Source organism: Heptranchias perlo, chromosome 3 (assembly GCF_035084215.1).
Source record: "Heptranchias perlo isolate sHepPer1 chromosome 3, sHepPer1.hap1, whole genome shotgun sequence".
Lineage (NCBI taxonomy): Eukaryota > Metazoa > Chordata > Chondrichthyes > Hexanchiformes > Hexanchidae > Heptranchias > Heptranchias perlo.
In genome coordinates this window covers 36539839-36566692 of record NC_090327.1, presented here as the reverse complement: position 1 = coordinate 36566692, position 26854 = coordinate 36539839, and the positions used below count along the sequence as shown (strand labels likewise).

At 51.0% G+C, this 26854-nt stretch overlaps 1 protein-coding gene across 2 annotated transcripts in view; it reads left to right on the top strand.

Moving 5' to 3' along the window:
* The first annotated feature begins 516 nt into the window (after positions 1 to 516).
* Positions 517 to 26854, top strand: part of c3h1orf35 (chromosome 3 C1orf35 homolog) — a 33282-nt gene continuing 6944 nt past the window's right edge. The window contains exons 1-5 of one of the 2 annotated variants that reach the window (XM_067978831.1): positions 517 to 706; positions 5799 to 5949; positions 11082 to 11127; positions 15574 to 15656; positions 18696 to 18768. In XM_067978831.1, coding sequence (XP_067834932.1) covers positions 613 to 706; positions 5799 to 5949; positions 11082 to 11127; positions 15574 to 15656; positions 18696 to 18768 — 447 coding nt within the window. In that variant the 5' untranslated portion in view covers positions 517 to 612. The remainder of the gene's footprint in view (positions 707 to 5798; positions 5950 to 11081; positions 11128 to 15573; positions 15657 to 18695; positions 18769 to 26854) is intronic. The other variant, XM_067978830.1, reaches the window with a different exon arrangement.

Below are 26854 nucleotides of genomic sequence, written 5' to 3'. Positions count from 1 at the left end.
ACAACTTGCATTTACGTAGTAAAACGACCCAAGGCGCTTCACAGGAACGTTATCAAACAAAATTTGACATGAGCCACATAAGGGGATATTAGGACAAGTGACCAGAAACTTGGTCAAAGAGATAGGTTTTAAGAAGCCTCTTAAAAGGAGAGGTTTAAGGAGGGAATTCCAGAACCTAGGGCCTAAGCAGCTGAAGGCACGGTCGCCAAGAAAATCGAGGATGCGTAAGAGGCCTAAATTTTAGCCCCGCCCTCCCCGCACCCAAAATACTAAACTATTTTACCAATGGCGGGGGAGATTGTCCCACACAATTATGAGAAAGGCCGTGATATTACCCCACACAAAGAGAGCGGCGCGCAACTGGAAAAGTTCTAATCCGCACAAAGCAAGTGAGATACACAAGATGGCGGCAGGGATTTAGCCCCGCACAAAAATGGCGACGCACGGTTTCCAGCCGCAGTACGATGCCCCTCACAAAGATGGTGGGGTTAAATCGTCATCCACCTGCGCAACGAGTGAAAGAACGAGGAGTCGCTTTTCCTGCTGCGCACAGAGCGCTAGGCCGCGGTTCGCAGCCGATTTTGGGTTCGGTTTTCGTTGTTTGGCCGCAGGATGATGGGCTCGGCCCGGGGCGGGGTCCGCGGCGGACAGGATCAGTTCACCTGGGAGGAGGTGAAAGGGGATAAACATCGGGAGAATTACCTGGGTAAGAAGAGGCCTGGGGAGGGAGAGGGAGAGGGTTTAACCCCTGAGACAGGGAGAGGGGGGGAGGGAGAGGGTTTAACCCCTGAGACAGTGAGGGGGGAGGGAGAGGGTTTAACCCCTGAGACAGGGAGGGGGGGAGGGAGAGGGTTTAACCCCTGAGACAGTGAGGGGGGAGGGAGAGGGTTTAACCCCTGAGACAGGGAGGGGGGGAGGGAGAGGGTTTAACCCCTGAGACAGTGAGGGGGGGAGGGAGAGGGTTTAACCCCTGAGACAGTGAGGGGGGGAGGGAGAGGGTTTAACCCCTGAGACAGGGAGGGGGGGAGGGAGAGGGTTTAACCCCTGAGACAGTGAGGGGGGGAGGGAGAGGGTTTAACCCCTGAGACAGTGAGGGGGGGAGGGAGAGGGTTTAACCCCTGAGACAGTGAGGGGGGGGGGAGGGAGAGGGTTTAACCCCTGAGACAGTGAGGGGGGGGAGGGAGAGGGTTTAACCCCTGAGACAGTGAGGGGGGAGGGAGAGGGTTTAACCCCTGAGACAGGGAGAGGGGAGGGAGAGGGTTTAACCCCTGAGACAGTGAGGGGGGGAGGGAGAGGGTTTAACCCCTGAGACAGTGAGGGGGGAGGGAGAGGGTTTAACCCCTGAGACAGGGAGGGGGGGAGGGAGAGGGTTTAACCCCTGAGACAGGGAGGGGGGGAGGGAGAGGGTTTAACCCCTGAGACAGTGAGGGGGGAGGGAGAGGGTTTAACCCCTGAGACAGGGAGAGGGGGGGAGGGAGAGGGTTTAACCCCTGAGACAGGGAGAGGGGGGGAGGGAGAGGGTTTAACCCCTGAGACAGTGAGGGGGGAGGGAGAGGGTTTAACCCCTGAGACAGGGAGAGGGGGGGAGGGAGAGGGTTTAACCCCTGAGACAGGGAGAGGGGGGGAGGGAGAGGGTTTAACCCCTGAGACAGGGAGAGGGGGGGGGGGGAAAGAGGGTTTAACCCCTGAGACAGGGAGAGGGGGGGGGGAGAGGGTTTAACCCCTGAGACAGGGGGAGGGAGAGGGTTTAACCCCTGAGACACGGAGAGGGGGGGAAAGAGGGTTTAGCCCTTGAGACAGTGAGGGGGGAAGGGGGAGTTAGCCCCTGAGACAGTGAGGGGGGGGGGGTTAACCGGTGAGACAGGGAGGGGGGGGTGAGACAGGGAGGGGGGGTGAGACAGGGAGGGGGGGTGAGACAGGGAGGGGGGGGTGAGACGGGGAAGGGGGGTTAACCTCTGAGACGGGGAAGGGGGGGGGGAAAGAGGGTTTAACTCCTGAGACAGGGAGAGGGAGAGGGTTTAACCCCTGAGACAGGGAGAGGGAGAGGGTTTAACCCCTGAGACAGGGAGAGGGGGGGGGGAAAGAGGGTTTAACCCCTGAGACAGGGAGGGGGGGGGGGGAAGAGGGTTTAACCCCTGAGACAGGGGGAGGGAGAGGGTTTAACCCCTGAGACACGGGGAGGGAGAGGGTTTAACCCCTGAGACACGGAGAGGGGGGGGGAAAGAGGGTTTAGCCCTTGAGACAGGGAGGGGGGGGGGGTGAGACGGGGAAGGGGGGGGGGGTGAGACGGGGAAGGTGGGGGGGGTGAGACGGGGAAGGTGGGGGGGGTGAGACGGGGAAGGTGGGGGGGGTGAGACGGGGAAGGTGGGGGGGGTGAGACGGGGAAGGTGGGGGGGGTGAGACGGGGAAGGTGGGGGGGGTGAGACGGGGAAGGTGGGGGGGGTGAGACGGGGAAGGTGGGGTGGGGTTAACCTGTGAGACGGGGAAGGTGGGGGGGGGTTAACCTGTGAGACGGGGAAGGTGGGGGGGGGTTAACCTGTGAGACGGGGAAGGTGGGGGGGGTTAACCTGTGAGACGGGGAAGGGGGGGGCTAACCTGTGAGACGGGGAAGGGGGGGGGTTAACCTGTGAGACGGGGAAGGGGGGGGGGGGTTAACCTGTGAGACGGGGAAGGGGGGAGGGGGTTAACCTCTGAGACGGGGAAGGGGGGGGGGTTAACCTGTGAGACGGGGAAGGGGGGGGGGTTAACCTGTGAGACGGGGAAGGGGGGGGGGTTAACCTCTGAGAGGGGGAAGGGGGGGTTAAGCTCTGAGACAGTGAGGGAAAAGGAAGGGGTGGATGGTGGGGTGGGGTTGGTGTGGGGGCTGTAACCCCTGAGACTGGAGGGAAGGTTGGAGGGGAAGAAGTAATCCCTGAGACAGTATCACTCAGTAACCCCTCCCTTCAGCGCCCTGTGTTAATGACTCTATCTCCACTGATAATCTAGGGACTCCATCCCTCTCCTTGGTCGCTGTCTGAGGCTGAACCGGACCGTTCGCATCCTTGGCGTCCTCTTTGACCCTGAGATGAGCTTCCGACCACATATCCGCTTCATTACCATGACCGTCTACTTCAGTCTCCGTTACATCGCCCGATTCTGCCCCTGCCCCAGCTCTCCTGCTGCTCAACCCTCATCCATGCCTTTGTTATCTCTAAACTTGACTATTCCAATGCTCTTCTGGCTGGTCTCCCATCTTCCAGCCTCCATAAACTTGAGCCCATCCAAAACTCTGCCTCCCGTACCCTAACTCGCACCAAGTCCTGTTCACTCATCGTCCCTATGCTTGCTGACTTACATTGGCTCCCGGTCCGGGAATGCCTCGATTTTAAAATTCTCATCCTTGTTTTCAAATCCCTCTATGGCGTCGCCCCTCCCTATTTCTGTAACCTCCTACAACCCTCTGAGATCTCTGCACTCCTCCAATTCTTATTTCTTGTGCATCCCTGATTTTCTTTGCTCCACCATTGGCAGCTATGCCTGCAACTGCCTAGACCCTAAGCTCTGGAATTCCCTCCCTAACCTCTCTACCTTTCCCTCCTTTAAGACGCTCCTTAAAACCTACCTCTTTGACCAAGCTTTTGGTCACCTGTTCTAATATCTCCTTATGTGGCTCGGTGTCCAATTTTGTTTAATAATCGCACCCGTGAAGCGCCTTGGGACGTTTTACTACATTAAAGACGCTATATAAATGCAAGTTGTTGTAGGTCCCTCTCGCTGTTTCTCAGTAACCCCTCCCTCAGCGCCCTGTGTTACTAACTGAATCTCCACTGATGTTAATCCAGCTCTTTCACACTGTCAGGCTACACAGAGAAGCAGAGACACAGTCACTAATGTGAGGAATATCATGGTACAGAAACGATTTTTTAAATATCAAACGTTAGAGGCTGTGAATTCTTTACTAATGGGCGGTTGCACAGATCTCAAGAGAAAATTGGCAGGAAACTTATGTGATTGGCAGGCTAAAAAGGAAACTTGTGTGATTAGCAGGTTAAAAATTAATAGAGGTACTAGAAAGGCTCTCTGTACTTAAAGTAGATAAGTCACCCAGTCCGGATGGGATGCATCCTAGGTTGCTGATGGAACTAAGGGTGGAAATTGCAGAGGTACTGGCCATAATCTTCCAAACATCCGTAGAATCGGGGGTGGTGCCAGAGGACTGGAGAATTGCAAATGTCACACCTTTGTTCAAAAAAGGGTGTAAGGATAAACCCAGTAACTATAGGCCAGTCAGTTTAACCTCAGTGGTGGGGAAACTTTTAGAAACGATAATCCGGAACAGAATTAGCAGTCACTTGGATGAGTGTGGATTGATCAGAGAAAGCCAGCATGGATTTGTTAAAGGCAAATCGTGTTTAACTAACCTGATAGAGTTTTTTGATGAGGTAATAGAGAGGGTAGATAAGGGCAATCCAGTTGATGTGTATATAGACTTTCAAAAGGCGTTTGATAAAGTGCCGCATGGTAGGCCCATGGAATAAAGGGGGCAGTAGCAACATGGATACAGAATTGGCTAGGTGACAGGAAACAGAATAGTGCTGACTGATTGTTTTTCGGACTGGAGGGAGGTATGCAGTGGTGTTCCCCAGGGGTCTGTGCCGGGACCACTGCTTTTTTTTATATATATTAATGACTTGGACTCGGGTGCACAGGGCACAATTTCAAAATTTGCAGATGACAAAAAACTTGGAAGAGTGGTGAACAGTGAGGAGGATAGTGATAGACTTCAAGAGGACATAGACATGCTGGTGGCATGGGTGGATACATGGCAGATGAAATTTAACGCAGAAGAATAGGAAGTGATACATTTCGGTAGGAAGAACAAGGAGATGCAATATAAACTAGAGGGCACAACTCTAAAAGGGGTACAGAAACAGGGAGATCTGGGGCTTTATGTGCACAAATCGTTGAAGGTGGCATGGCAGGTTGAGAAAGCGTTTAAAGAAGCATACAGGATCCTAGGCTTTATAAATAGAGGCATAGAGTACAAAAGTATGGAAGTCACGATGAACCTTTATAAAACACTGGTTCGGCCACAACTGGAGTATTGTGTCCAGTTCTGGGCACCGCACTTTAGGAAAGGTGTGAAGATCTTAGAGAGGGTGCAGAAGAGATTTAGTTACATGGATAGACTGGAGAAGCTGAGGTTGTTCTCCTTGGAACAAGATGGTTGCAAGGAGATTTGATGGAGGTATTCAAAATCATGAAGGGTTCAGACAGAGTAGATAGAGAGAAACTGTTTCCATTGGCGGAAGGGTCAAGAAGCAGAGGTCATAGATTTAAGGTGATTGGCAAAAGAACCAAACGTGACATGAAGAAAAACTTTTTTACACAGCGAGTGGTTAGGATATGGAATGTACTGCCCGAGGCGGTGGTGGAGGCAGATTCAATCATGGCCTACAAAAGGGAACTGGATAAGTACTTGAAAGGAAAAAATTTGCAGGCCTATGGGGATAGGGTGGGGGAGTGGGACTAGTTGTATTGCTCTTGCATTGAGTCTGTGCGGACTTGATGGGCCGAATGGCCTCCTTCCATGTTTTAACCTTTCTATGATTCTTTGGATGCAGGTCATTATCGGAGCAACAGGCCGTGGACTTGCAATACAGTGATTTTGTTTTGTTGGGATATAACACGTGCCAATGTGAGCCCTGGCACATTTGGCCCAAGGTGGGATCCTGGGCAATTGGATCTAAACTCCCTAGGGTTGATTGTTTTTTTAAAAAATATATATTTATTTGTGTCTTGTTCCTGACCACACGCAGGAAACTCACTGATGGCGCCAGTTGGGCGATGGCAGAAAGGGAAGGACCTCACCTGGTATGCGAAGGGGAAGAAAACAGAGGGGGCGCAGTCTCGTGAGGAGGAGTTGATGGCCGTTCGAAAAGCTGAGCAAGAGGCCCTGATGGCCGCACTGTGAGTCTTGACAATTGGCTGTGCCATCCCCCATTGCCTCACCTCCTCTCCTGAAGGCTCTGGGATACGGTTCCGTGGACGGTGGCAGCCCTGCAGTACCTCACCCAAGCTTCTATATGGAGCGCTGCAGGGCCATTTAATCGTCAGGAGCGCACCCCACATCGACACACCTGCACTTTGCAGCAGGGTCACTGGATAGTGATCAGGAATGGGAACCCGTGCTGATTTTTAAAATCTATATATCTATATAATCTCTAACTCAGATGGTTGAGGCCAATTGTAGCACCCCACCATCACTGAGGTCAGCAAACTGAGGACCAATAAGGAAAGGAGCGCAAGACGTTCCTGGTCTGTATGTACAGCTCGATGCTGGGCCATACGTTTTCCTGTTGAGCCATCAGGGTGGTGGGGGGATGCCCTTACAACAACAACTTGCATTTATATAGGGCCTTTAATGTGGTAAAATGCCCCAAGACGCTTCACAGGAGTGTAATCAGACCACAATTGACACTGTGCCAAAGAAGGAGACATTAGGACAAGTGACCAAAAGTTTGGTCAAAGGGGTAAGCAGTGCCTTAAAGGAGGAGAGAGAGAGATGAAGAGGCTTCGGGAGGGAATTCCAGAGTTTAGGGCCTAGACGGCTGAAGGCACGTCTGCCTGTGGTGGGTCGAAAGAAGTTGGGGCTGCAAAAGAGACCAGAGTTGGAGGAACGCAGAGTTCTCGGAGGGTTGTAGGGCTGGAGGAGGACACAGATAGGGAGGGACAAGGCCATGGAGTGATTCGAAAACTAGGATAATAATTTTAAAATTTGTATTTAATAAAACAACCTCCTTTTGATTCAGTGATTTGTATAAATAAGATGGCACACTGCAATTTCTCAGCAGCCCTGAGTGTCATTTCTCAGCAGCCGTCACTGACCTCCCTCCCGTCTTACTATGATGGGTCTGAACCCAGATTTCCTGGTGTCAGGCTGCAGACTGCTAACTTGCTGTGCCACGCAGCCCTGCTGCCCTGTATGTTTATAAATGTGAATCCGTGGAAGTGGTCCCATGGGTACCCTGCTGCACACACAGTACGTGTCCTGTGTAATAAGGTTCATTGTAAGATCTGCTTTTTCAAACATTGAAGAGCTGCTCCGTCGACTCAAGCAAGTGTCTTATTTATCCCACCTGTTATTCATTATTCTGCACCTAAGATCCAAATCCCTCCATTAAATTACAACTGGTGATTTACTCACTAGATTTCCTATATATAAACCACCTGAACCCCTCAATTAGATTCCAGCTTGCAACTCACTCCTGGTACCCATTATCCTGTATATAAACTGTCCAAACCCTAGCCCTCGGTATAATTAACTTTTGACCCTTGTATTATAAAGTATAAATAAGTAAAATTTTGAAAGCGTTGACTATTTCTTGAAAGGGAAGACAACTGCACAATGAATGGCTAGTATTTACCTCTCGATGTGTCTTTTAAAAAATACTCTGAGCTCCTCCCATTGTTACTTTCATGCCTATGATGCTCGAAGGAGCTGTGCAAAGTTTAGGTCAGTATTGTCCAATAGAAGTCAATGATTAGCCACAGATGTGGCTACGGCGACACATGTAGAGGGAGCTTTGCTCTGTATCTAACCCTAGCTATACATGTCCTGGGAGTGTTTGATGGGACAGTGTAGAGGGAGCTTTATTCTGTATCTAACCTGTGCTGTACCTGCCCTGGAAGTGTTTGATGGGACAGTCAAAAGGGAGCTTTAATGTATGATCAGCCATGATCTGATTGAATGGTGGAGCAGGCTCGAGGGGCCATGTGGCCTACTCCTGCTCCTCGTTCTTATGTTCCTATGTATCTAAGACTAGCTGCACCTGCCCTGGTGTGTTTAGTGGGATAGTTTGCGCTCCTTTCCTTTAGGGAAGGAAACCTGCCGACCTTACCTGGTCTGGCCTATATGTGACTCCAGACCCACAGCAATGTGATTGATTCTTAATTGCCCTCTGAAATGGCCTAGCAAGCCACTCAGTTGTAAAATCTCGCTTAAAAAAAAGTCATAATAAGAATAAAACCGGACGGACCACCCGGCACCGGACACGACAAAGGCAAAGTCCCTGCAAAGTCCTCCTCACTAACATCTAGGGACTTGTGCCAAAATTGGGAGACTGTCCCACAGACTAGTCAAGCAACAGCCTGACATAGCCATACTCACAGAATCATACCTTTCAGCTAATGTTCCAGACTCTTCCATCACCATCCCTGGGTATGCCCTGTCCCACCAGCAGGACAGACCGACCAGAGGTGGCGGTACAGTGATATACAGTCAGGAGGGAGTGGCCCTGGGAGTCCTCAACATTGACTCTGGACCCCATGAAATCTCATGGCATCAGGTCAAACATGGGCAAGGAAACCTCCTGCTGATTATCACCTACCGCCCTCCCTCAGCTGATGAATCAGTCCTCCTCCATGTTGAACACCACTTGGAGGAAGCACTGAGGGTAGCAAGGGCACAGAATGTACTCTGGGTGGGGGACTTCAATGTCCATCACCAAGAGTGGCTCGGTAGCACCACTACTGACTGAGCTGGCCGAGTCCTGAAGCACACAACTGCCAGACTGGGCCTGCGGCAGGTGGTGAGCGAACCAACACGAGGGAAAAACTTACTTGACCTCGTCCTCACCAATCTACCTGTCGCAAATGCATCTGTCCATGACAGTATTGGTAGGAATGACCACCGCACAGTCCTCGTGGAGACGAAGCCCCGTCTTCGCACTGAGGACACCATCCAACGTGTTGTGTGGCACTACCACCGTGCTAAATGGGATAGATTCAGAACAGATCTAGCAGCTCAAAACTGGGCATCCATGAGGCGCTGTGGGCCATCAGCAGCAGCAGAATTGTATTCCAGCACAATCTGTAACTTCATGGCCCGGCATATTCCTCACTCTACCATTACCAACAAGCCAGGGGATCAACCCTGGTTCAGTGAGGAGTGTAGAAAAGCATGCCAGGAGCAGCACCAGGTGTACCTAAAAATGAGGTGCCAACCTGGTGAAGCTACAACTCAGGACTACATGCATGCTAAACAGCAGAAGCAACATGCTATAGACAGAGCTAAGCGATTCCACAACCAACGGATCAGTTCAAAGCTCTGCAGTCCTGCCACATCCAGTCGTAAATTGTGGTGGGCAATTATACAACTAATGGGAGGAGGAGGCTCTGTAAACATCCCCTTCCTCAATGATGGTGGAGTCCAGCACGTGAGTGCAAAAGACAAGGCTGAAGTGGTTGCAACCATCTTCAGCCAGAAGTGCCGAGTGGATGATCCATCTCGGCCTCCTCCCGATATCCCCACCATCACAGAAGCCAGTCTTCAGCCAATTCGATTCACTCCACGTGATATCAATAAACGGCTGAGTGCACTGGATACAGTAAAGGCTATGGGCCCCGACAACATCCCGGCGGCAGTGCTGAAGATTTGTGCTCCAGAACTCGCTGCGCCTCTAGCCAAGCTGTTCCAGTACAGCTACAACACTGGCATCTACCTGACAATGTGGAAAATTGCCCAGGTATGTCCTGTCCACAAAAAGCAGGACAAATCCAATTCAGCCAATTACCGCCCCTTCAGTCTACTCTCAATCATCAGCAAAGTGATGGAAGGTGTTGTCAACAGTGCTATAAAGCGGCACTTACTCACCAATAACCTGCTCACCGATGTTCAGTTTGGGTTCTGCCAGGACCACTCGGCTCCAGACCTCATTACAGCCTTGGTCCAAACATGGACAAAAGAGCTGAATTCCAGAGGTGAGGTGAAGTGACTGCTCTTGACATCAAGGCAGCATTTGACCGAGTGTGGCACCAAGGAGCCCGAGTAAAATTTGAAGTCAATAGGAATCAGGGGGAAATCTCTCCAGTGGCTGGAGTCATACCTAGCACAATGGAAGATGGTAGTGGTTGTTGGAGGCCAATCATCTCAGCCGCAGGACATTGCAGCAGGAGTTCCTCAGGGCAGAGTCCGAGGCCCAACCGTCTTCAGCTGCTTCATCAATGACCTTCCCTTCATCATAAGGTCAGAAATGGGAATGTTCGCTGATGATTGCACAGTGTTCAGTTCCTCGCAACCCCTCAAATAATGAAGCAGTCCATGCCCGCATGCAGCAAGACCTGGACAACATCCAGGCTTGGGCTGATAAGTGGCAAGTAACATTCGCGCCAGACAAGTGGCAGGCAATAACCATCTCCAACAAGAGAGAGTCTAACCACCTCCCCTTGACATTCAATGGCATTACCATCGCCGAATCCCCCACCATCATCATCTTGGGGGTCACCATTGACCAGAAACTTAACTGGACCAGCCATATAAATACTGTGGCTACAAGAGCAGGTCAGAGGCTGGGTATTCTGTAGCGAGTGACTCACCTCCTGACTCCCCAAAGCCTTTCCACCATCTACAAGGCACAAGTCAGGAGTGTGATGGAATACTCTCCACTTGCCTGGATGAGTGCAGCTCCAACAACACTCGAGAAGCTCGACACCATCCAGGACAAAGCAGCCGACTTGATTGGCACCCCATCCACCACCCTAAACATTCACTCCCTTCACCACTGGCGCACAGGATGCACTGCAGCAACTCGCCAAGGCTTCTTCGACAGCACCTCCCAAACCCGCGACCTCTACCACCTAGAAGGACAAGAGCAGCAGGCACATGGGAACAACACCACCTGCACGTTCCCCTCCAAGTCACACACCATCCTGACTTGGAAATATATCGCCGTTCCTTCATCGTCGGTGGGTCAAAATCCTGGAACTCCCTTCCTAACAGCACTGTGGGAGAACCGTCACCACACGGACTGCAGCGGTTCAAGAAGGCGGCTCACCACCACCTTCTCAAGGGCAATTAGGGATGGGCAATAAATGCCGGCCTCGCCAGCGACGCCCACATGCCATGAACAAATTTTTAAAAAAGTGCAGAGGGAACTTTACTCCGTGCTGTACCTGCCCTGGGAGTTTTTGGGTTGGAAGGTTAAGTGTTCCATTTCACAATACTCACAACAATGATGCAAATCGAGCACCAAAAAAGAAAGACATTCCTCAAACAGGATTTTAACATAAAATTGAGTGATATTTTCTTCTGTTGTCCTTAGAGGGCACAAGAATCCCAAAAGGAAACCCACTGGAGTAACCAAAGAGGTAAGGAATGAGTGAAGCATGCTGTTATGAATGGAAACTTCACCACAGCAGGGTTGCGATTCTCTAGATAGCACACTGCACCCTGTATGCGATCCTCGACACAGCACCCTGCACCCTGTATGCGATCCTCGACACAGCACCCTGCACCCTGTATGCAATCCTCTATATAATACGCTGCACCCTGTGTGCAATCCTCTATATAATACACAGCACCCTGTATGCGATCCTCCACACAGCACACTGCACCCTGTATGCGATCCTCGACACAGCACACTGCACCCTGTGTGCGATCCCCGACACAGCACACTGCACCCTGTGTGCGATCCCCGACACAGCACACTGCACCCTGTGTGCGATCCCCGACACAGCACACTGCACCCTGTGTGCGATCCCCGACACAGCACACTGCACCATGTGTGCGATCCCCGACACAGCACACTGCACCCTGTGTGCGATCCCCGACACAGCACACTGCACCCTGTGTGCGATCCCCGACACAGCACACTGCACCCTGTGTGCGATCCCCGACACAGCACACTGCACCCTGTGTGCGATCCCCGACACAGCACACTGCACCCTGTGTGCGATCCTCTACACAGCACACTGCACCCTGTGTGCGATCCTCTACACAGCACACTGCACCCTGTGTGCGATCCTCTACACAGCACACTGCACCCTGTGTGCGATCCTCTACACAGCACACTGCACCCTGTGTGCGATCCTCTACACAGCACACTGCACCCTGTGTGCGATCCTCTACACAGCACACTGCACCCTGTGTGCGATCCCCTACACAGCACACTGCACCCTGTGTGCGATCCCCTACACAGCACACTGCACCCTGTGTGCGATCCCCTACACAGCACACTGCACCCTGTGTGCGATCCTCGACACAGCACACTGCACCCTGTGTGCGATCCTCGACACAGCACACTGCACCCTGTGTGCGATCCTCGACACAGCACACTGCACCCTGTGTGCGATCCCCTACACAGCACACTGCACCCTGTGTGCGATCCCCTACACAGCACACTGCACCCTGTGTGCGATCCCCTACACAGCACACTGCACCCTGTGTGCGATCCTCTACACAGCACACTGCACCCTGTGTGCGATCCTCTACACAGCACACTGCACCCTGTGTGCGATCCTCTACACAGCACACTGCACCCTGTGTGCGATCCTCTACACAGCACACTGCACCCTGTGTGCGATCCCCTACACAGCACACTGCACCCTGTGTGCGATCCTCTACACAGCACACTGCACCCTGTGTGCGATCCTCTACACAGCACACTGCACCCTGTGTGCGATCCCCTACACAGCACACTGCACCCTGTGTGCGATCCCCTACACAGCACACTGCACCCTGTGTGCGATCCCCTACACAGCACACTGCACCCTGTGTGCGATCCCCTACACAGCACACTGCACCCTGTGTGCGATCCTCTACACAGCACACTGCACCCTGTGTGCGATCCTCTACACAGCACACTGCACCCTGTGTGCGATCCCCTACACAGCACACTGCACCCTGTGTGCGATCCCCTACACAGCACACTGCACCCTGTGTGCGATCCCCTACACAGCACACTGCACCCTGTGTGCGATCCTCTACACAGCACACTGCACCCTGTGTGCGATCCTCTACACAGCACACTGCACCCTGTGTGCGATCCCCTACACAGCACACTGCACCCTGTGTGCGATCCCCTACACAGCACACTGCACCCTGTGTGCGATCCCCTACACAGCACACTGCACCCTGTGTGCGATCCCCTACACAGCACACTGCACCCTGTGTGCGATCCCCTACACAGCACACTGCACCCTGTGTGCGATCCTCGACACAGCACACTGCACCCTGTGTGCGATCCCCGACACAGCACACTGCACCCTGTGTGCGATCCCCTACACAGCACACTGCACCCTGTGTGCGATCCTCTATATAATACACTGCACCCTGTGTGCGATCCCCTACACAGCACACTGCATCCTGTGTGCGATCCCCTACACAGCACACTGCACCCTGTGTGCGATCCCCTACACAGCACACTGCACCCTGTGTGCGATCCCCTACACAGCACACTGCACCCTGTGTGCGATCCCCGACACAGCACACTGCACCCTGTGTGCGATCCCCGACACAGCACACTGCACCCTGTGTGCGATCCCCGACACGGCACACTGCACCCTGTGTGCGATCCCCGACACGGCACACTGCACCCTGTGTGCGATCCCCTACACAGCACACTGCACCCTGTGTGCGATCCTCGACACAGCACACTGCACCCTGTGTGCGATCCTCGACACAGCACACTGCACCCTGTGTGCGATCCCCGACACAGCACACTGCACCCTGTGTGCGATCCCCTACACAGCACACTGCACCCTGTGTGCGATCCTCTATATAATACACTGCACCCTGTGTGCGATCCCCTACACAGCACACTGCATCCTGTGTGCGATCCCCTACACAGCACACTGCACCCTGTGTGCGATCCCCGACACGGCACACTGCACCCTGTGTGCGATCCCCGACACGGCACACTGCACCCTGTGTGCGATCCCCGACACGGCACACTGCACCCTGTGTGCGATCCCCGACACGGCACACTGCACCCTGTGTGCGATCCCCGACACGGCACACTGCACCCTGTGTGCGATCCCCGACACGGCACACTGCACCCTGTGTGCGATCCCCGACACGGCACACTGCACCCTGTGTGCGATCCCCGACACGGCACACTGCACCCTGTGTGCGATCCCCGACACGGCACACTGCACCCTGTGTGCGATCCCCGACACGGCACACTGCACCCTGTGTGCGATCCCCGACACAGCACACTGCACCCTGTGTGCGATCCCCGACACAGCACACTGCACCCTGTGTGCGATCCCCGACACAGCACACTGCACCCTGTGTGCGATCCCCGACACAGCACACTGCACCCTGTGTGCGATCCCCGACACAGCACACTGCACCCTGTGTGCGATCCCCGACACAGCACACTGCACCCTGTGTGCGATCCCCTACACAGCACACTGCACCCTGTGTGCGATCCTCTATATAATACACTGCACCCTGTGTGCGATCCCCTACACAGCACACTGCATCCTGTGTGCGATCCCCTACACAGCACACTGCACCCTGTGTGCGATCCCCTACACAGCACACTGCACCCTGTGTGCGATCCCCTACACAGCACACTGCACCCTGTGTGCGATCCCCGACACGGCACACTGCACCCTGTGTGCGATCCCCGACACGGCACACTGCACCCTGTGTGCGATCCCCGACACGGCACACTGCACCCTGTGTGCGATCCCCGACACGGCACACTGCACCCTGTGTGCGATCCCCGACACGGCACACTGCACCCTGTGTGCGATCCCCGACACGGCACACTGCACCCTGTGTGCGATCCCCGACACGGCACACTGCACCCTGTGTGCGATCCCCGACACGGCACACTGCACCCTGTGTGCGATCCCCGACACGGCACACTGCACCCTGTGTGCGATCCCCGACACGGCACACTGCACCCTGTGTGCGATCCCCGACACGGCACACTGCACCCTGTGTGCGATCCCCGACACGGCACACTGCACCCTGTGTGCGATCCCCGACACGGCACACTGCACCCTGTGTGCGATCCCCGACACGGCACACTGCACCCTGTGTGCGATCCCCGACACGGCACACTGCACCCTGTGTGCGATCCCCGACACGGCACACTGCACCCTGTGTGCGATCCCCGACACAGCACACTGCACCCTGTGTGCGATCCCCGACACAGCACACTGCACCCTGTGTGCGATCCCCGACACAGCACACTGCACCCTGTGTGCGATCCCCGACACAGCACACTGCACCCTGTGTGCGATCCCCTACACAGCACACTGCACCCTGTGTGCGATCCCCTACACAGCACACTGCACCCTGTGTGCGATCCTCTACACAGCACATTGCACCCTGTGTGCGATCCTCTACACAGCACACTGCACCCTGTGTGCGATCCCCTACACAGCACACTGCACCCTGTGTGCGATCCCCGACACAGCACACTGCACCCTGTGTGCGATCCCCGACACAGCACAGTGCACCCTGTGTGCGATCCCCTACACAGCACACTGCACCCTGTGTGCGATCCTCTATATAATACACTGCACCCTGTGTGCGATCCCCTACACAGCACACTGCACCCTGTGTGCGATCCCCTACACAGCACACTGCACCCTGTGTGCGATCCTCTGCACAGCACACTGCACCCTGTGTCCTTATTATAATACAGCCTGTTCTTTTCTCTAACTTCTATGCTTATCACCATTCCCTTTGCACTGTTCTTGTGAAATACCCTGACCAGGATCTCTGTTTACTGAGAGTTGCATGGTATATGTTGTTGAATGCTGTCTTTTTAAAAATTCGTTCTCATCTAATTTCAGGAACTGGCAGAGGTCTGTAAGCGCGAGGCCCTAGATCCAGACAGTAAAGATGTTGACCGAGTCCTTGGGCTTGGCAGTTCCAGGTAGGGAGATCTGTGTTATAGCCCTCCCATATCTAACCATTATATACTACACCATGTGGTACTTGGTATAACACCCCCATATTTTATAGTAACACACCATGTGATACTGGGTATAACACTGCTTTATATATTCTATAATAACCCACCTGTATATATTCACAACCCTGAACCCTGCCTTTTGCTCTGCTGACCTGGTTTGGTTTATTTTGTCCTGGTCAGTTGTTTCTATATCTCTATAAGGTCAAAGACCTCAGCTTGTCTAGTTCTGCCTCATTGGTTAACCCCCAGCAGCAAGGTTAGAGCTTCGTTGCTCTCTTCTGTACTGGAGAATTCCCGTCTGTTACGGTTTTCCTATGAGGAGAGATTGAGTAGAATGGGTCTATATTCTCTGGAGTTTAGAAGAATGAGAGGTGATCTCATTGAAACATAAGATTTTGAGAGGGCTTGACAGGGTAGATGCTGAGAGGCTGTTTCCTCTGGCTGGAGAGTCTAGAATTAGGGGGCATAGTCTCAGTATAAGGGGTCGATCATTTAGGACTGAGATGAGAAATTTCTTCACTGAGGGTTATAAATCTTTGGAATTCTTTACCCCAGGGGACTGTGGATACTCATTCGTTGAATATAATCAAGGCTGAGATTGATAGATTTTTGGATTCTAAGAGAATCAAGGGGGATAGGGTGGGAAAGTGGCGTTGAGGTCAAAGATCAGCCATGAATCTTATTGAATGGTGGAGCAGGCTCAAGGGGCCCATTCCTGCTATTTCTTATGTTCTTATGCGGAGACCAGAATTACATGCAGTGCTCCAGCTGTGTCCCGTTGCGCTGATCAAGCATGAACCCAGCTGTTAATGTAATTTTTTTTTCATTCTCAGAATGCCGACATATTGCCCATCCCTGGTTGCCCTGGAGCAGGTGGTGGTGGGTCCCACTATTGGCAATGTGGGGCTATCCTGGATTTCTGTTCTGAAATGAGCTGTTGTAATGCTGAGAACCAGCCATGAGGTGGCACCGTAGAGCTAATATTAATTGAGGGTGAATAGGACCTGTCGATCTCACTCGGCCCAATTTCCATCCCAGCTGCTTTGGGACAGGAATTTGAAATTAGTTCTCAAAGAATTAATGTCACGGGCGGATTTTAAATATTTAATTGGATTTGTTTTTTTCCTTTCCTTTGTGCTGTTGAATTTTGGAGGAATGTCTGCTTTCTTGGGTCACTGAAGAATACAAAATAGACTACATTCTAACTTATTATAAAACTATTCAAATGCTCCAAACTCTACCTCGTCTCTAACTGTCGGCTAAGTGCAGCCAACAATCAGGACAGGCAGCGCCTTCAGGAGAGGGGGAGAGAAATAGGTGAATAATTCTCCCTGATATGTCAGCGATTCTGCACTGGAAATTATAAGAACATAAGAAATAGGAGCAGGAGTAGGCCAATCGGCCCCTCGAGCCTGCTCCGCCATTCAATAAGATCATGGCTGATCTGATCCTAACCTCAAATCTAAAGAACACAAGAAGTAGGAGCAGGACCCGGCCACTCAGCCCCTGGGTCCGCTCCGCCACCCACAGGGCCTTGACCGATCCGAACTCAGCTTCATGTCCAATTTCCTGCCCACTCCCCATAACCCCTAATTCCCTTTACTTCTAGGAAACTTGTCTATTTCTGTTTTAAATTTATTTAATGATGTAGCTTCCACAGCTTCCTGGGGCAGCAAATTCTACAGACCTACTACCCTTTGAGTGAAGAAGTTTCTCCTCATCTCAGTATTGAAAGAGCAGCCCCTTATTCTAAGATTATGCCCCCAGTTCTAGTTTCGCCCATCTTTGGGAACATCCTTACCGTATCCACCCGATATCAAGCCCCTTCACAATCTTATGTTTCAATAAGATCGCCTCTCATTCTTCTGAACTCCAATGAGTAGAGTCCCAATCTACTCAACCTCTCCTCATATGTCCACCCCCTCATCCCCGGGATTAGCCGAGTGAACCTTCTTTGTACTGCCTCGAGAGCAAATTATATATGAGAAACATTTGCATTCACATAGTATCTTATCACAATAGTGATATAAATATTTTCACATATAACAAATTACTTTACAGCTGTGAGATGATTGACTGGTTCATCTGTTTTTGGTGGTGTCAGTTCAGGGAGGAATGTTGTCCCAGGACACTGGAAGAACACAAGAGCATAACAAATAGGAGTAGGCCATGCAGTCCCGCGAGCCTGCTCCACCCTTCAATAAGATCACACTCTTCTTTAAATAATGTCTTGTGATCTTTAACATCCACCCAACCAGGCATACGGAGCCTCGGTTTAACATCTCATCCAAAGGACGGCACTCCCTTACTATTGCACTAGAGCCTCGGCCTGGATTATGTATTCAAGTCCTGGAGTGTCCACAAACCTCTGGCACAGAGGTCCGAGTGCTACTAAGGTGATGAGCTTTAATTCCTCAGGAGAGGGTGGGCTGAGGTCCTGAGGTTTCATCTCTGCACTGTGACTGGCCTTAGTAATTGCAGAGTCTCTCTGTGAGGATATCACTCTGACTGTTCTGGCTTACATCTCTCCCCTCCCCTGCCCCCTCAGTAATGGGCAGGTGAGTGGGGGCCAACAACAGGAAGGAGGGGAGTCATTTCGATCCATCTGGGTCCTGGTGTTGGTGAGGAGAGTGAGATGGCACAGCTCATAGAGTGCCAGTGTGCTGTCTCGAAGCGTGATGGCATCTGGGGGTTTAATTTCATCTCCCCTCCACGCCAACTTCCAAACTCCGGATCTTGGTCCCATTGCTGTGCGAGTGCAGTTTACAACACAGAGGGAGACTCTGCTCCGATGCCTTGGTCACACATCTCCTTGCAGCTGATGTACAGTGACCCTGGTAGAGGCCTGAGAGCAGGCTGCCTGGCAATTCCGTTGGCGCCCAGTCCATGGACACCCAGGGAGAAAGTAGGGAGACTTGTAATCTTTGAAGTAAAATAAGGACCTGGCAAGGGAGAGTTGGCATCTGATTAATCAGCCTGTTCCAACTTGTTTCCTTACAGTGGCACCACTTCCAGGATGATGTTGACCAGAGAGGACCGTGAAGCAGCTAAGCTTGGACTGGCTATTTTTACGGTAGGAAATGGTGCATCATTCAATTGAATTTAAGTCAGGATCAGGGGGCTAGAATACAAAAGTGAGGAAGTTATGCTTCAGATGTAAAGAGCCTTGGTCAAACCTCAGGAAGAATATATTTTCTTTGGAATGGGGTACAGTGCAGATTCATCAGTTTACAGACCCCCCCCAACAGCAATTATACTGTTGGACAGAGTATTAATCAAGAAATAAGAGGAGCTTGTAACAAAGGTAATGCAGTAATCATGGGGGACTTTAATCTTCATATAGACTGGGCAAATCAAATTGGCAAATTGGAAACGTCCTGCTGATTACCAGCTATCGTGCTCCCTCAGCTGATGAATCAGTCCTCCTCCATGTTGAGCACCACTTGGAGGAAGCACTGAGGGTAGCAAGGGCACAGAATGTAATCTGGGTGGGGGACTTCAATGTCCATCGCCAAGAGTGGCTTGGTAGCACCACTATTGACCGAGCTGGCCAAGTCCTGAAGGACATAGTTGCCAGACTGGGCCTGTGGCAGGTGGTGAGCGAACCATCATGAGGGAAAAACCTTCTTGACCTCGTCCTCACCAATCTACCTGTCGCAGATGCATTTGTCCATGACAGTATCGGTAGGAGTGATCACCGCACAGTCCTCGTGGAGATGAAGTCCTGTCTTCGTACTGAGGACACCATCCAATGTGTTGTGTGGCACTATCACCGTGCTAAATGGGATAGATTCAGAACAGATCTCGCAGCTCAAAACTGGGCATCCATGAGGCGCTGTGGGCCATCAGCAGCAGCAGAATTGTATTCCAGCACAATCTGTAACCTCATGGCCTGGCATATTCCTCACTCTACCATTACCAACAAGCCAGGGGATCAACCCTGATTCAATGAGGAGTGTCGAAGAGCATGCCAGGAGCAGCACCAGGCGTACTTAAAAATGAGGTGCCAACCTGGTGAAGCTACAACTCAGGACTACATGCATGCTAAACAGCAGAAGCAACATGCTATTGACAGAGCTAAGTGATTCCACAACCAACGGATCAGATCAAAGCTCTGCAGTCCTGCCACATCCAGTCGTGAATGGTGGTGGACAATTGAACAACTAACGGGAGGAGGAGGCTCTGTAAACATCCCCATTCTCAATGATGGCGGAGTCCAGCACGTGAGTTTTTTTTATTCGTTCACGGGATGTGGGCGTCGCTGGCAAGGCCGGCATTTATTGCCCATCCCTAATTGCCCTTGAGAAGGTGGTGGTGAGCCGCCTTCTTGAACCGCTGCAGTCCGTGTGGTGACGGTTCTCCCACAGTGCTGTTAGGAAGGGAGTTCCAGGATTTTGACCCAGCGACAATGAAGGAACGGCGATATATTTCCAAGTCGGGATGGTGTGTGACTTGGAGGGGAACGTGCAGGTGGTGTTGTTCCCATGCGCCTGCTGCCCTTGTCCTTCTAGGTGGTAGAGGTCGCGGGTTTGGGAGGTGCTGTCGAAGAAGCCTTGGCGAGTTGCTGCAGTGCATCCTGTGGATGGTGCACACTGCAGCCACAGTGCGCCGGTGGTGAAGGGTGTGAATGTTTAGGGTGGTGGATGGGGTGCCAATCAAGCGGGCTGCTTTATCTTGGATGGTGTCGAGCTTCTTGAGTGTTGTTGGAGCTGCACTCATCCAGGCAAGTGGAGAGTATTCCGTCACACTCCTGACTTGTGCCTTGTAGATGGTGGAAAGGCTTTGGGGAGTCAGGAGGTGAGTCACTCGCCGCAGAATACCCAGCCTCTGACCTGCTCTCGTAGCCACAGTATTTATATGGCTGGTCCAGTTAAGTTTCTGGTCAATGGTGACCCCCAGGATGTTGATGGTGGGGGATTTGGCGATGGTAATGCCGTTGAATGTCAAGGGGAGGTGGTTAGACTCTCTCTTGTTGGAGATGGTCATTGCCTGGCACTTATCTGGCGCGAATGTTACTTGCCACTTGTGAGCCCAAGCCTGGATGTTGTCCAGGTCTTGCTGCATGCGGGCTCGGACTGCTTCATTATCTGAGGGGTTGCGAATGGAACTGAACACTGTGCAGTCATCGGCAAACATCCCCATTTCTGACCTTATGATGGAGGGAAGGTCATTGATGAAGCAGCTGAAGATGGTTGGGCCTACGACACTGCCCTGAGGAACTCCTGCAGCAATGCAAAAGACAAGGCTGAAGCGTTTGAAACCATCTTCAGCCAGAAGTGCCGAGTGGATGATCCATCTCTGCCTCCTCCCGATATCCCCACCATCACAGAAGCCAGTCTTCAGCCAATTCGATTCATTACATGTGATATCAAGAAAAGGCTGAGTGCACGGGATACAGCAAAGGCTATGGACCCCGACAACATCCCGGCTGTAGTGCTGAAGACTTGTGCTCCAGAACTAGCCGCGCGCGCCTCTAGCCAAAATGTTCCAGTACAGCTACAACACTGGCATCTACCCAAACAATGTGGAAAATTGCCCAGGTATGTCCTGTCCACAAAAAGCAGGACAAATCCAATCCAGCCAATTACTGCCCCATCAGCCTAATCTCAATCATCAGCAAAGTGATGAAAGGTGTCGTCGACAGTGCTATCAACCGGCACTTACTCACCAATAACCTGCTCACCGATGCTCAGTTTGGGTTCCGCCAGGACCACTCGGCTCCAGATCTCATTGCAGCCTTGGTCCAAACATGGACAAAAGAGCTGAATTCCAGAGGTGAGGTGAGAGTGACAGCCCTTGACATCAAGGCAGCATTTGACAGAGTGTGACACCAAGGAGCCCTAGTAAAATTGAAGTCAATGGGAATCGTGGAAAACTCTCCAGTGGCTGGAGTTATACCTAGCACAAAGGAAGATGGTAGAGGTTGTTGGAGGTCAATCATCTCAGCTCCAGGACATTGCTGCAGGAGTTCCTTAGGGCAGTGTCCTAGGCCCAACCATCTTCAGCTGCTTCATCAATGACCTTCCCTCCATCATAAGGTCAGAAATGGGGATGTTCGCTGATGATTGCACAGTGTTCAGTTCCATTCGCAACCCCTAAGATAATGCAGTAGTCCGTGCTCGTATGCAGCAAGACCTGGACAACATTCAGGCTTGGGCTGATAAGTGGCTAGTAACATTCGTGCCAGACGAGTGCCAGGCAATGACCATCTCCAACAAGAGAGAGTCTAAACACCTCCCCTTGTAAAAGGAGAGTCTAGAGAGCGGGAAGAGAGTCCGAGAGGTGAACGCAGTGTAAATCTAAGGCAAGTCATGGCAGCAGAGCTTGCACCCGTGATATGCTCCTCCTGCACTATATAGGAAGTCATGGACACTACAGGTGTCCCCGGTGACCATGTGTGCAGGAAGTGTGTCCAGCTGCAGCTACTGGCTAACTACTTTTCGGGGCTGGAGCTGCGGGTGGATTCACTGTGGAGCATCCGCGATGCTGAAATTATTGTGGTTAGCACGTTCAGTGAGGTGGTCACACCGCAGGTAAAGATTACGCAGGCAGAAAGGAAATGGGTGACCGCCAGGCAGAGTAAAAGGACTAGGCGGGTAGAGCAGGAGTCCCCTGGGGCCATCTCCATCTCCCTCTCCAACAGATATACCGCTTTGGATACTGTTGGGGGAGATGGCTTATCAGGGGAAAGCAGCAAGAGCCAAGATCGTGGCACCACGGGTGGCTCTGCTGCACAGGAGGGGAGGAATAAGAGTGGCAGGGCTATAGTGAAAGGGGATTCAATTGTAAGGGGAACAGATAGGCGTTTCTGCGGCCGCAAACGTGACTGCAGGATGGTATATTGCCTCCCTGGATCAAGGATGTCACGGAGCGGCTGCAGGGCATTCTGGAGGGAGAGGGTGAACAGCCAGTAGTTGTGGTCCATATCGGTACCAACGAAATAGGTTTTAAAAGAAAGGGATGAGGTCCTGCAAGGTGAATTTAAGGAGTTAGGAGATAAATTAAAAAGCAGGACCTCAATGGTGGTGATCTCAGGATTACTACCAGTGCCACGTGCTAGTGAGTATAGGGACAGGAGAATAGAACAGATGAATGTGTGGCTGCAAGGATGGTGTAGGAGGGAGGGATTGAGATTCCTGGGATATTGGGACTGGCTCTGGGGAAGGTGGGACCTGTACAAGCGGGACATGTTACACCCGAGCAGGACTGGGACCAATGACCTCGGGGGGGTGTTTGCTCGTGCTGTTGGGGAAGGTTTAAACTAGAATGGCAGGGGGATGGGAACCTGAGCAGGGAGACAGTGGTGGGGGGGAAATGAGGATAGAAACAAAAGACAGAGAGAGAAGAAGCAATAGTGGAAGGCAGAGAAAACAAGGGCGAAAAACCAATAGGGCCATAGTGCAAAATAAAACTAAGATGACTAGCAATCTTAAGAAGACAAGTCTAAAGGCATTGTGTCTAAATGCGCGGAGCATTCACAATAAGGTAGATGAATTAACAGCGCAGATAGATATTAGCGGTTATGATATAGTTGCGATTACGGAGACATGGCTGCCGGGTGACCAAGGATGGGAACCGAACATCCAGGGGTAGTCAATATTTAGGAAGGACAGGCAAAAAGGGAAAGGAGGTGGGTTGTGTTGTTAGTAAAGGAGGAAATCAATGCAATAGTGAGGAAGGATATTGGCTCGGAAAATCACGATGTGGAATCTGTATGGGTGGAGCTAAGAAACACCAAGGGGCAGAAAACGTTGGTGGGGGTTGTCTATAGGCCCCCAAACAGTAGTGGAGATGTAGGGGAGGGCATTAAACAGGAAATTAGAGACGCATGCAAGAAGGGTACAACTATAATCATGGGTGACTTCAATCTACATATAGATTGGTCAAACCAAATTAGCAATAATACTGTGGGGGAGAAATTCCAAGAGTGTGTACGTGATGGTTTTCTAGACCAATACGTTGAGGAACCAACTAGAGAACAGATGATCCTAGACTGGGTATTGTGCAATGAGAAAGGATTAATTAACAATCTTGTTGTGCGGGGTCCCTTAGGGAAGAGCGACCATAACATGATAGAATTCCTCATTAAGATGGAGAGTGAAGTAGTCGAATTCGAAACTAGAGTCCTGAATCTAAATCAAGGAAATTTCGTAAGTATGAGGTGCGAGTTGGTTATGATAGATTGGGGAACTTTACTAAAAGGGATGACGGTGGATAGGCAACGGCTAATATTTAAAGAACGTGTGCAGGAATTACAACAATTATTCATTCCTGTCTGGCGCAAAAATAAAAACAGGAAAGGTGGCTCAACCATGGCTTACAAAAGAAATTAGGGATGGTATTAGATCCAAAGAGGAGGCATATAAAATTGGCAGAAAAAGCGGCAAGCCTAAGGATTGGGAGCAGATCAGAATTCAGCAAAGGAGGACAGAGAGATTGATTAAGAGGGGAAAAATAGAGTATGAGAGTAAACTAGCAGGGAACATAAAAACTGACTGTAACAGGTTCTATAAATATGTCAAGAGAAAAAGATTAGTGAAGACAAATGTAGGTCCCTTACAGTCAGAAATGGGGGAAATTATAATGGGGAACAAAGAAATGGCAGAACAATTAAACATGTATTTTGGTTCTGTCTTCACAAAGGAGGACACAAATAACCTCCCAGAAATGTGGGAACCAAAGGTCCAGTGAGAGGGAGGAACTGAAGGAAACCAGTATTAGTAAAAAAATAGTGCTAGGGATTTTTAATGGGGCTAAAGGCTGACAAATCCCCAGGGCCTGATAATCTACATCCCAGAGTACTAAAGGAAGTGGCCCTGGAAATAGTGGATGCATTGGTAATCATCTTCCAAAATTCTATAGACTCTGGAACAGTTCCTACAGATTGGAGGGTGGCAAATGTAACCCCACTATTTAAAAAAGGAGGGAGAGAAAAAACAGGGAATTACAGACCAGTTAGCCTAACATCAGTAGTGGGGAAAATGCTAGAGTCTATTATAAAGGATGTGATAACAGAACACTTGGAAGGCATTAACAGGATTGGACAAAGTCAGCATGGGTTTATGAAAGGGAAATCATGCTTAACAAATCTACTGGAGTTTTTTGAGGAGGTAACTAGTAGAATGGATAGGGGAGAACCAGTGGATGTGGTGTATTTGGATTTTCAGAGGGCTTTTGATAAGGACCCACACAAGAGGTTAGTGTGCAAAATTAAAGCACATGGGATTAGGGGGAATATACTGGCATGGATTGAGAATTGGTTGGCAGACAGGAATGCGAGAGTAGGAATAAACGGGTGGCAGGCAGCGACTAGTGGGGTACCGCAGGGATCAGTGCTTGGGCCCCAGCTATTCACAATATATATCAATGATTTGGATGAGGGAACTAAATGTAACATTTCCAAGTTTGCAGACGACACAAAGCTGGGGTGGAATGTGAGCTGTGAGGAGGATGCAAAGAGGCTCCAATGTGATTTAGACAAGTTGGGTGAGTGGGCAAGAACATGGCAGATACAGTATAACTTGGATAAATGTGAGGTTATCCACTTTGGTTGTAAAAACAGAAAGGCAGATTATTATCTGAATGGTGATAGATTGGGAAACGGAGAGGTGCAACGAGACCTGGGTGTCCTTGTACACCAGTCGCTGAAAGCGAGCATTCAGGTGCAGCAAGCAGTTAGGAAGGCGAATGGTATGTTGGCCTTCATTGCAAGAGGATTTGAGTACAGGAGCAGGGATGTCTTACTGCAGTTATACAGGGCCTTGGTGAGACCACATCTGGAGTATTGTATGCAGTTTTGGTGTCCTTATCTGAGGAAGGATGTGCTTGCCAAGGAGGGAGTGCAACAAAGGTTTACAGACTGATTCCTGGGATGGCAGGACTGACTTATGAGGAGAGATTGGGTCGACTAGGCCTATATTCACTAGAGTTTGGAAGAATGAGAGGTGATCTCATCGAAACATATAAAATTCTAACAGGACTAATCAGACTAGATACATTCAGGTACATAGATCATTGAAGTGTCATGAACAGGTGCAGAAAATAATCAAGAAGGCAAATGGAATGTTGGCCTTTATATCCAGATGACTAGAGTACAAGGGGTAAGAAGTTATGCTGCAGCTATACAAAACCCTGGTTAGACCGCAGCTGGAGTACTGTGAGCAGTTCTGGGCACCGCACCTTCGGAAGGACATATTGGCCTTGGAGGGAGTGCAGCGTAGGTTTACTAGAATGATACCCGGACTTCAAGGGTTAAGTTACGAGGAGAGATTACACACATTGGGGTTGTATTCTCTGGAGTTTCGAAGGTTAAGGGGTGATGTGATCGAAGTTTATAAGATATTAAGGGGAACAGATAGGGTGGATAGAGAGAAACTATTTCCGCTGGTTGGGGATTTTAGGAGTAGGGGGCACAGTCTAAAAATTAGAGCCAGACCTTTCAGGAGCGAGATTAGAAAACATTTCTACGCACAAAGCGTTGTAGAAGTTTGGAACTCTCTTCCGCAAACGGCAATTGATACTCGCTCAATTGCTAAATTTAAATCTGAGATAGATAGCTTTTTGGCAACCAAAGGTATTAAGGGATATGGGCCAAAGGCAGGTATATGGAGTTAGAGCACAGATCAGCCATGATCTTATCAAATGGCGGAGCAGGCACGAGGGGCTGAATGGTCTCCTCCTGTTCCTCTGTTCCTAGATGCAGGGAGGATGTTCCCGATGGCTGGAGAGTCCAGAACCAGGGGTCACAGTCTCAGGATACAGGGTATGCGTTTTAGAACCGAGATGAGGAGAAATTTCTTCACTCAGAGGGTGGTGAACCTGTGGAATTCTCTACCACAGAAGGCAGTGGAGGCCAAGTCATTCGGTGTATTCAAGAAGGAGATAGATATATTTCTTAATGCTAAAGGGATCAAGGGATACGGGGAAAAAGCGGGAAGAGGGGACTGAGTTAGATGATCAGCCATGATCATTTTGAATGGCTGCGCAGGCCCGAAGGGCTGAATGGCCTACTTTTGCTCCTATTTTCTATGTTTCTATTACATTCAACGGCATTACCATCGCTGAATCCCACACAATCACCATTGTGGGTCACCATTGACCAGAAACTTATCTGGCCCTGCCACATAAATACTGTGGCTACAAGAGCAGGTCAGAGGCTG